Source organism: Manihot esculenta, unplaced genomic scaffold (genome assembly GCF_001659605.2).
Source record: "Manihot esculenta cultivar AM560-2 unplaced genomic scaffold, M.esculenta_v8 Scaffold64, whole genome shotgun sequence".
NCBI classification, from domain to species: Eukaryota; Viridiplantae; Streptophyta; class Magnoliopsida; order Malpighiales; family Euphorbiaceae; genus Manihot; species Manihot esculenta.
This window is the reverse complement of record NW_025215481.1, coordinates 1,367,637-1,379,235: the sequence shown is the minus strand read 5'-3', so window position 1 is coordinate 1,379,235 and position 11,599 is coordinate 1,367,637. Positions and strand designations below refer to the sequence as shown.

General features: G+C 36.9%; 2 protein-coding genes across 3 annotated transcripts in view; both read right to left on the bottom strand.

The window, feature by feature from the left end:
• LOC122722629 overlaps positions 1 to 11,599 on the bottom strand; it is a 25,803-nt gene that overhangs the window by 3,104 nt on the left and 11,100 nt on the right. The window lies entirely within an intron of this gene.
• On the bottom strand, positions 4,215 to 7,893 carry LOC122722626 (beta-glucosidase BoGH3B-like). The gene is made up of 10 exons (XM_043953738.1): positions 7,833 to 7,893; positions 7,302 to 7,525; positions 7,003 to 7,207; positions 6,615 to 6,705; positions 6,376 to 6,521; positions 5,598 to 5,841; positions 5,395 to 5,499; positions 5,111 to 5,293; positions 4,816 to 5,020; positions 4,215 to 4,627 (listed from the first exon to the last, which is right to left on the bottom strand). Exons 2-10 carry the CDS (start codon positions 7,513 to 7,515, stop codon positions 4,479 to 4,481), a joined length of 1,542 nt encoding a protein of 513 aa, XP_043809673.1. The 5' UTR covers positions 7,516 to 7,525; positions 7,833 to 7,893; the 3' UTR covers positions 4,215 to 4,478.

Here is an 11,599-nt window from a genome sequence, read left to right as displayed (position 1 = left end):
TCATAGAATATTGAGATACAGAAATGCAAAAAGCTACTCAAGTTAGTTCCTAGGGAATAGCAAGTCAGAACAGATGAAAGGAAAACATAGAAAGGTTATACCTGAAGCTTTTAAGTAGCTTGTCCAGCTTCTCATTTTGGTTCTCAATCTCTTGAACCTGCAAGAGAATGAAATATTGATAAAAATATACAAAATCATTGTTGTCATATATTAATCAGAACCAAAAAGTTAAGGGCAGAGTATATAATGTACAACCAAGAGCATGACGAGTGAAAGATAATAAAAAAGCACCTTTTTAAAGAAACTCTCCAGACCCAAATCTCCAGAACTCATTCCCATCTCAACATCTCCAGCTCTAGAACTCTGCCCACGAGGGATCTCAAAGGACTCCTGCAAAATAATCAACTCATTACACTTACAGGTAAATCCAGCTAAACCTAGCATAAGCCAGACTACGGCGTCATCTGCTAAACATTATAACCACTTGATAATATCAACACAAAGATACTAAATGGTCAGCTTGATGGAAAGATTGACTCGGTAGCCAATAGTGAAGAAAACAGCGTCATCTATGATTGATAAGCTTCTCATGGATTGAAAACATGCATTAGCATTATGAATCCTCAAGCACCATTAACAAAAAAGCCATCGAGTGTGTCTTATTAGCAGCAAGACGATGATGGCAATAGCAAGTAATCTAATTACATTTCTGGATTTAAACAGTGAATCTAACACGAAGGAACAAGGAGGAAACCTGACGGCACAATGAAGAACTATAGGAAGTATGATTACCATATTTGTTTACACACCCTTTCAATAACGGCTAAGCAGTAAAGATTCAATATCTTTATACACTACAAAAGACCAGATTAATTAATTCAATCAAAATATTCAGTCTTTATTTTCGAAATGTTTAGACAGTAAACTTCTACAACTAAAAGATTTTGAATTTCCTTCAACTTTTCGGCTGTCTCACTAAACAAAAATAAGTTTCTGAACTTCTTTAACTAACCGACCTATAATCAGATGCTTAGTTTACTCTGAGGGTAATGGATCCAATTAAGAAAGCTATAACACTAACAAGAAAAAAAAAATTCAAAACATGACAAACCCAATAAAACAAACTACTAAAGAACAAAGAAAAGAAACAAAAATTCAAGAAAAGAAGGGCAAAATACCGATAGAAGGTCGTTCATTTTGGAAGAATCAGATCAAAGGAACCTCCTTTTTTATCTAAATTACGTAAAATTAAAAAGTGAAGAAGAGAGATGGCGTATAGAAAAGTAGCGACTGTTCAAGTAGCAAGTGTTCAAGTACGAAGGTTAGGAGGCCAACATAAAACCAGGGCTTAATTTGTAGAAAGATAAAAGGAGCTGTTAATTAGGGTTCTACTTTCCCACTTGCAGAGAGAATAATCGATCGGGTCGCTGCTCCGGTGATGAAATCATGGAGAGAGAGAGAAGACAGGAGAGGTGTGACTCAACAGACCGGGAAGCCAGGTAGGAGACAGCTTCCTTTCAGGTTCAAAATCATATGTGAAGCTGCTCACGGATTAAACATATCTGAACCGTTGATCATTTCTGGGTCCCAGTAACGGTTTAAATTTAATATTATGTTCGAAGTATAAAACATAATAAAAAATAAAAATTGTATTATAATTATTGTGTACTACCTGCCATACCTAATTTTTAATTTTTTTTTTGTAAATTATATTTTTGATAGTGAAGTATAAAATGAAATATATTTATTTAATAATATAATTATAAAATCAATAATACAATAAAATTATAAAATAACTTTTATAAATATTTTATTATTAAAAAAACTGTTATTTTGGTTATTAAATAAAAAATAACTAAATTTATAATTAATTACTGAATTTTTAAAAAAATCATTAATAAGTAATTAAATCAAACCAAATTAAAATTATATTTATCAAAATAATTGGATTTCATGAGTTTGGTTATTAGGATAAATAGAGAATCTAATCAATCTATTCATAGTTAAATAAATAAAAGTTAATAAGGAGTAATTTGAATATTTTCAGTAGTTTGAGGCCTTAGCGCTTTTGATTAACGGTCAGCAGGAAGCTTTTCTTTATTTCAACCGGCAGGCACTCGCATCCATCTGCATTTCATTTTACACCTACCCAAGAATCAGCAGGCGAAGCTGCAAACTCCACTGTTCATAACTTTCTTTCAACGGAAGAATCATTCTTCTATCATATACAAAAGACAAGGTACAGGTTCCTTCCCTCTACTTCTTTCTCTCTGAGCTTTTCTTTATACCTTAATAGAAAAGATATCTCCTCTATTTTTTCTTCAATTAATTTTCGTTATATATCTGCATATTTCATTTGTATTAGCTTTTGGGATTTCACTATTGTTCTCTTACTATCCATTAGTTTCTGTTTTGTGAAGAGTGTCTGAAAGAAAAATCATCAAGAATGGAATTGTTCTCCGTCTCAGGTAATTGAGTGGCAGAGATTAAAATAGCAAAATGGAGTGTCCTGTTTTATGGCAACCTCATTATTTGTGTCTGTAATGAATCGATCTATTAATCTTGCCTTTGCAACTGAATATTCAATTCAAGTTCTTGCATGTTGTTGTGGTTGTTATTGAGGTCTCACTTCCTAATTGGTCTGCATTTTTTTTTTCAGGGGATATTAGCTTAAACAATAAAGGGTTTACATTGAAAGTTAAATTATTTGCAAAATTTCACAGATGGAAGGCAAATCTGAAACTGCTGTTGAAATAGAGGAACATGTCAAACTCAAAGGCAAAGACAAAGAGCTAAGTGATGCGAATGGAGAGAAAACTAAAGTGGAACTTGAACTGAAGACCAAATCGGTAGAAAAGGAAAAGCCAAAGCAGAAAGGGGACGAGGAGGGAAAAAATAAGAAGCAGCAGCAGAGAAAAGAAGATGATGAAGGTGACCATGAGAAAGATAAAAACAAGAAAAGAAGAAGAAGAAGAAGAAGAAGAAGAAAGAGGACGAGGCAAAAGATGGTGGGGATAATTTAGATGAGGAGTCGGAGGTAGATAATGAAACCAGAGAAACTAATAAAAAGGAAGAGAAACAAGATAAGCAAGACGAGAAAAGAAGAGAAGAAAAAGAAGAAGGAAGAACATGTAGATGATGTGAAGGAGAAAGATAAGAAAGAGAAGGAGAAAGAGAACAAGGATAAAGAGACAAGGGAAGTCAAAGACAAAAGTTTGAGAAATAAGGAAGAGGGGATTAAGGAGCATCTGGGGGAGGGGAAGGAAAAGTATGAGGAGAAGAAGAATGACAGGAAAGAAAAGAAAGAGAAAGAAAAGAAGGTCAAAGAAGAAGGGAAAAAGCTAGGTGAAGCATCTGTGGAAGAAACAGAAAAAAAGAATGAAAAAGAAGAGACAAAGGGAAGGGAAAGAAAAAGAAAGAGAAGAAACACAATGATGAAACAAAGGATGTCGAAGAAAAGAAAGGTGAAGAGAAAGAAGAGAAGAAGAAGAAAAAGAAAAAGAATGTGGAAAGGAAAGAGAAGCATGAGGACGTAATACATGAAGGTGAAGAGAAGAAGGAAAAGGAAAAGAAAAAGGAAGTTAATGAGTCAAAGAGCGATGCCAAAGTTGTGTCAAGGGAGATTAAACCAGAATCAGAAGGAAAGGGGGAGAACGAGGAGGAAGAGAAAGATAAGGCAAAGGAAAGTAAAGAGAAGAAGAAAGATAAAGACAAGAAAGAGAATGGTGATAAGATAAGGAAAAATGGTGAGAAGGATAAAAGCAAGGGCCTCAACAATCTGAAAAAGAAGTTGGTGAAGATTGATAGAAAAATTGAAACCCTCTTTGAGAAAAAAGCCAACATTTTTAGACAGATAAATGAAGCTGAGAATGCAAGCTCTGTTGCTGCTGAGAAGGACAAAGACACCCAAATAGCTGATTCCAAATAGCCCCTGGTGCAAAATGATACACAGTTCCTTTCCCTTCACCTGTTGTAAGATGTAATACAAAGTATGTTCCAATAGAGGTAGTTTAATGCGATTAAAATCCAAAAAACTGAATAAATATGAACCAAACTGAATTACATATCTAATAAAATGATATAATTTTAGGTTTATAATAAATAATGAAGCCAAATTCAACTGAATTTCACAAAATGGACATCTAAGCTTTGATGGTTTGGTAGTGAGGCCAAATCCAAATGGGAAGAGGGGATCGTAGTATCGATCTCCGACATTCATAGGCAGCTGATCAACAGTCTTAAACCATGTACGAGAAAGCCTGCCAGTGAAACCATAATCACCAATTACAACATCAGCAACACCCTGTCCTTCAGTTCCAGGAAGCCAAGCGGCAACAAGAGCATCTATCAACGGCATATATGGTTGGATTACCAAAGGACGCCCGGAGACAACAATAACAACACATTTCACAGCTCCACAGACATTCTGGATGGTGCTTGGTCCAGGCTCAGCAATTGTCAGGTTCATGCTGTCACCATTAGTTTCTGCATATGGGGGTTTCTCCTACTACTACTACAGCATAGGAGAACTCTCCAGACTTGACAAATTGTGAATCAGGATTTTCCTTGTAGACAACTTCTGTGCTTGGATCAACAGTATTTTTTATCGCTGTCAGGATTGTAGTACCTGTTCATGATCATAACACTCAGGTAATGCTTGATGCTATATGTATTCTTTCTTCCAGGTTTCACATTTTGTTTTTAAGAAGGGTGTGTTAGAGGTAAAGTGCAGTTTCTTGTCTTAGGCGTAGCTGTTAAAAAATCTGAGGTCAATTTGTTGAGAAGACAAATGAGGGGATAAGTTGAGAAACTTACCACTTGTGAGATTGTTACCACTTAGTCCTTGCCACTCAATTGTCCATCCACCACACTGATAACCAAGATTGTCTGCATGACTGCCAGCGACAAGTATTTTTGAAGCTTTTTTGGGGAGGGGTAACGATGGCTTGTCACCTGATTCACCATTCTTTAGCAGCACAAGTGATTTCCTCACAGCTTCCCTAGCAAGTTCTCTATGTTCCTGTTTGCATTGTAGGGTTGGCTAAGTGAAGTGTCACTTCCTTTTCTCTAATTACCTATTTTGCATTGGACTGAAATGAACAATATATACCTGACTTCCAAGCTGGTTCACCAGACTATCATCTGCATATGGGTTCTCAAAGAGACCCATTACGAACTTAACTCGCAAAATTCTCTTTACTGCGTCATCAATTCGACTCATTGGAATTATGTTATTCTTCACCTGGTATGTTAGGCCATCTATAAATTCTGTGTAGTTGAATGGGACCATGATCTGCAGGATTATCAGAAGAAGTATTAGAAGATTGAATTTGCCACGATGTGATGAAAACCTGATAAAGCGAAAAGCCTTCAGTGTTCAGACTAATGACTTGCCATGTCAATTCCAGCAGTGATTCCTGCTTGAATGGAAAATGAGTAGTTAGCATGGGGCGGAGAGGTGATCCTGTCAATACCCTCCCAATCTGAGATGACAAAACCCTGCAGCAAACCACAAAATTTCGCATGCAACTCTTAGATTTTCTCGTCAGAACTGGTTAAGATGGAAAGGATCCATACATTTAAGAAAAATTTCATACCCTGAAGCGAAGTGTGTCCTTGAGAAAGCCGGTGACTAAGTCTCGGTTAGCATGCATTTTAACTCCATTCCAGCTAGAGTAGGAGACCATGACAGTAGACACACCTTTGATGATTGAGTTGTAGTAACCAGGCATGTGGATGCTAAGCAAACCATGTCTGCTTATAACCGTATTGTTCTCGTTTATCCCATCTGTTGTTCCTCCATCACCAACATAGTGCTTGGCGCAAGCTGCAACTTTTGTTCTGTGAAGGAGGTGCCAGAAAATTAACAGCTAAATTAGATTAAGCTAACTGTAAAATTTGTTAACCTGTGAAATAAATATTCCATGCAACTGAGATAATAAGATGACAAAAATGTGGCAGCCTCAGTATTAAAACCGGCCAAATCCTCAAGAAACTCAATGAATCAGACCACTATACTCCTAGTCACACATCAAAGGTAGATAGCAGAGTATGACTTTTCCGATTAGTGATACACATTGGACAAGCAACAAATGAAGGGATAAAGCTCCAAAATTATTAGGAAAAAAGGAAAGAAATTTGTGAAAGTCAAAACCAATCATTTTCAATTTTCTTCTTTAAGAAGAGTCAAATTTAGTCATCTTTCTTTTCTTTGTTTCCGTTTAGTGATATTACAAGCTGTTTTATCAAGTCTGCCCTTGGCTGAGAGGAAAAGTAATACTCAACCTTATGTTTTTTGGTTGCCCTTGCAAAAAGTAATTAAGATAAAGACTTGGCATCTGCTGTCTAAAAAATACTATGGAGCAATATTCTTACTTCTCAGCGACGAAGGGAACTCCCTTTGGAGACCCAGCTGGAATATCTCCTTGTAATCCGGCTACTATCTCGGTCATTGCTTGAACAATCTTAGAATCTTCACTGTAGCTTTCATAGCATCGACCCCATCTTGGATCTCTGCAAACCTGCAAAGTCACAAGGAGTGAAAAGGATCAGAGTTTTGTGACAAAAAAATGATTCTTGATGTGATGGAAATAACAGTTGGATTGCAGGGTTACCGCGATACAAGGTGCAAAAACATATGGAATGCCTGTAGCTCTAACTTCAAGTGCTGTTGCAGCCCCAATCCTCTTAACAAGTTCAGGGTCCCTAGTTTATTACAAAGAAATTTCATTATGAAATCAACTGTCTTTATTCTGATGTCTACACTCAACGGACAGAACTTGAGAGCAGAAAAATCTAAATCTTTATATTATCATGAGATCACAAAGTTGATCAAATCCATCAGAGTCTGGTGACACTTCAAATCAATATACTTAAACCTTTAACCAGAACAAGAAAAAAAAAAAAAAAGACAAACTAGAGGCTAGCACTAGAAACCAAAACGGAGAATGAATATACAACATACAGTTTGATCAGAAAATTGGTAGTGTCACATTTACTTGCCTGGTGGCTCCAAGCCCAATATTATGTGGAAAAATAGTTGCATTATAGACATTGTTGTGGCCATGAACAGCATCAATTCCGTAAATCATAGGAATCCCAAGTCGGGCTGATAAAGAACCATTCTGAAAATCATTCACCATTTTAATCCAAGTTTCTGCAGAAGCTTGTTTAGATGGAACACTCCCTCCTCCACTCAATACACTCCCTGGAGAACGAAAAAATTATTTAGTTTCATCTCTTCTTTCATTTTCTTTCTGATATAGTTTAATTTGTTTGATTTAAGAATGGATAATGCTTACCAATGAAGTACTTCTTCATCACTTCAGCAGACGCAACACTGCGTTCAATCTGTGTCATCTGGCCAATTTTTTCCTCCAGTGTCATCCTCTTCATTAAGTCCTTTATTCGAACATTAATGGGTTGTTTTGGATCTTTATATTTCATGTATTCTGCTTCTGCTATGGCTCCCCATAAGAGAACAAGCGACATCAAGAAGATGGGGATTCTACCCATCTTTGTATTACTAAAACAAGAACAGAAAATATAATTCACAACTTCTATCAAGCAATGAAAAGAGGAAAAAAAATTTTGTTACTCATATGATGCATCACATAGAAAAGAGCTAAAACAGAGTTGCATAGACAAGCAGAAGCAGCTAACTCCAGGCCAGAAGAAACAACATGATACATAGACATGCACTAATATTACATTTATTATAATCAAATCATGGTCTCATGTTTTTGTCCCTTAGGAAACAAAGCATTGAAGAACTTACAGAATTAACAGAATCGTGGAAAAAGAGGAAGAAGAAGAAGAAGAGAGAAACTTACAGCAAGAAACAACAAGATTCCAACAGGCAATAGCCAATGTTGGTATTGAAGGCTAAAATAATTGAGAGAATTTTTTAACTGTATTGCTCTGTATTGTTTTACATATTTAAAATAGTGTTTTTACAATGGTAAGTGATGTATACATAGTAGACACTGTAGCTCACGAATACAGCTGTAGAGATAATATTGTAAACCAACTCAATCTCTTTGACACGTATCCTTATCAGGCCCCTCAATTCGAGCAGTCGTGGGAGTGATCGAATTGTTTAAAGAATGCATGAGCATTTGATGACGAATTCTGGGAAGTGTTTAGTTAAAATATCCGCTAATTGATCCTTTGAACATGAACTGGACTTTAACTTCTTTGTTATGAACTTTATCACGAACAAAATGGAAATCCACTTCCAAGTGTTTCGTTCTTGCATGAAACATCGGATTGACCGAAAGATAAGTCGCACCTATATTATCACACCATAAGTTTGGAATGGTTGGGGAGTGATAATTGATGTCTCGTAATAGTGCTTGAATCCAAACCATTTCAGTTATTGCAAGACCAACAGCTCTATACTCCGCTTCAGTGGAGGATCGCGCAACTGTCTGTTGTTTCTTTGAATTCCAAGAAACAAGATTGTTGCCCATGAAAATAGCATATCCAGTGATGGATTTCCTATCTGTAGTGTCAGTAGCCCAATCAGCATCAGAATAAAATTTAGATTTGTGGATTTGGATTTTGTGATCAATAAACCATGAGTAGACGTTTCTTTGAGATACGCAAAATACGTTTCACAGAACTCCAATTATCTTCGGTTGGGGAATGTAAAAATTGTGAAACCTTATGAACTGAGTAACAAACTTTCTGGTCTGTTAGGCTCAAATATTGGAGTCCCCCAACTATGCTCCGATATAAGGTAGGATCAGAAAATGATTGATTAGCTAAAGAAGTGACAGTTCCTTTTGTTGCAGCAGGTGTAGAAATTCCCCGACACTCAGACATGTTAGCTTTTTGAAGCAAATCTGTAATGTATTTTTGTTGTGTTAACAACAACCCATCTGTGGTCTTGGTAGCCTCCATTCCCAGAAAAATACTCTAATGACCCCAAATCCTTAACAGAAACTCAGATTGGAGAGACAAAATGTGTATTCAAAGTGTGAGAACATGTGCCTGTCAAAATGATGTCAATCAACGTAAACTAATGCAAAAAGAGTAACATTATTTTTGACATAATGAAACAGCGAAGAATCGGCAGGGGAAACCCGAAACCCATGATTGATTAAAGCTTGATTCAGCCGTTTGTACCATTGCCGAGGAGCTTGGCGAAGCCCATAAAGTGAACGTCTAAGACGACAAACATAATCTGGTTTATTTTGATCACAAATCCTGGAGGCTGTTCCATGTAGACTTCACTATCCAAATCGCCATGAAGAAATGCATTCGATACATCAACTGTTTTATCAACCAATCATTAGAAACAGCTAGAGATAAAACAATCCGAATTGTAGTAGGTTTCACCACAGGAGAGAAAGTTTCAAAATAATCGATTCCGGGCCGTTGATGATATCCCTTGGCTCAAGCCGTGCTTTGTAGCGTTCAATGCTTCCATCTGATCTCTGCTTTATTCTGAAAACCCACTTGCATCCTACAACGTTTTGAGCTTGCTGCCGCGCGCAACCAATTCCAAGTACCCGTTTGAATAAGAGCATTAAGTTCTTGAATCATAGCTTCTCTCCACTTTGATTGTTTAATAGCTTGAGTGTAAGATGTAGGAACAAAATCAGGACACAACAGCGTGATGAGATTGTGGAGACCATGGTTGCTGCGGTTTAAGGTTTCCTGTTTGCTTCCGAGTGACCAATTGAGTGTCTTGATTGGTAATGGAGCTGGTTCATGAGACTGGTAATTCAAGACAGAAGCTGGTTGTGATAAAGGATTGGGAGAAGGAGTTAATGAAACGGTGCGTGTTGTTGTGGGAGATGGAAGCGAGTCGGTTCGGCGAAAACTAATCAACTCAGCTTGATTTGTGTTTAGAGGAACAACTGGCTTGACGCAATTGGAGTGGAGCCAACTTCGGTCTGATCTGCGTTTAATGAAACGCTGCGGATTGGAGTGTGGGGAGCTGAATTGGACAAAAGCTCAAAACCAGTAGCTGTATTACTCCTTTCTTGATCAAAATGCTGCTGTAAAGTGGAATAATTCAGATTAGGACAAAAAACAGTCCCGTCTATTGGAGATTTTCCAAGAATTCCAGCTTGGAGTGTAACATATTCGGTACTGGAGGCAGAGGAATGGAGGTTGGACTGTCTGCTGCTTTTGTGAGAGACAAATTATCATTTAACGTCTTGAACGGAAACACCTGCTCGAAAAATAAAACATGTCGTGAGATGAATATACGACCAGAAGAAACCTCAAGACAAGTATATCCTTTGTGAAGTTTGCTATACCCCAGGAAAACACAAGAAGATGATTTTGGTGCTAATTTATGAGGAGAGTAAGGTTTTAACCAGGGATAACACAATGACCCAAAAACCCGTAATTCATCATAGTTTGGAGATTCATGAAACAAACATGCAAAAGGTGTTTTCCCTTGCAACAAAGAAGATGGTAGTCTATTAATTGTATACACAGCAGTACTAAAAGCATAAGGCCAGTATTTGTAGGGAACAGAAGCATGGTTTAACAAAGATCTCCCAAGTTCGACTAAGTGTCTATGTTTCCTTTCCGCACAACCATTTTGTTCTGGGGTATGCGGGCAAGAAACTCTCTGTGTGATTCCATGTTGCTTTAAGTAAGTGGTTAAGGACCTATATTCTCCCCCCCAATCAGATTGGAAATTTTAATGGGTACCCCAAAGTATTTCTCCACATGTGTACGAAATTGTATAAAAACTGACAAAACCTCAGACTTTTGTTTCAAGAAATATAGCCAACTATACTTGCTAAAAATGGTCATAAAAAAGCACATAATAACGATACCCGTCATTTGAAGAAAAGGTGCAGGACCCCAGACATCCGAACAAACCAATTCAAGAGGTTGTGTAGCACAATAATTGGATTCTGACGAAAATGTTTTTTTATGTGATTTTCTGAATTTTTAACACTGAAAAATAAAAAAATACCTAGACTGGATAAAAAATTTATTTTTGTAAAATTCATAAACAAGCCGAATATTATCTGCAAAATATCAGGTCAAATACCTAAAATTGAAGGCTTTAGGGGTGTGTCACTTTAACATTGTCATGTCACCTCATGTATTGTCATGTCACCCCATGCATTGTCATGTCTCCGTGCAAAGTTTAAGAAAATCACCAAATAACAACTCAAATAAATTTATAATATTTTTCTAAGGTTCCACAAAAAATTTGGTGATTTTCTGACGGGTTTTCTATTTTTTATGATTTTCTGAATTTTTAACACTTAAAAAATAAAAAAAAATACCTAGACTTGATAAAAAATTTTCAAAATTTTTGTAAAATTAGATTACATTTTTATAAAGGTATCTGCAAAAAATCAGGTCAAAATACCTAAAATTGAATTTTTTAGGGGGGGTGTGTCACCTCAGACATTGTGATGTTTCCTCCTGGCACAGCTCAACTTGTTCCTAAGGCTCTTTAGGGGGGTGTGGGTAGTCACCCCCCTGGGGGGGCCAGCAAGGCCGGGGCCTGGGCATGCGCTAGGCCATATGTGGGCATCGGTATAGCATGCGAATAAGCTTGTTAGCCCCCTCTCCACCTCTACCTCTCGATTCAACATCGAAAAAAATTCTCGGGCGT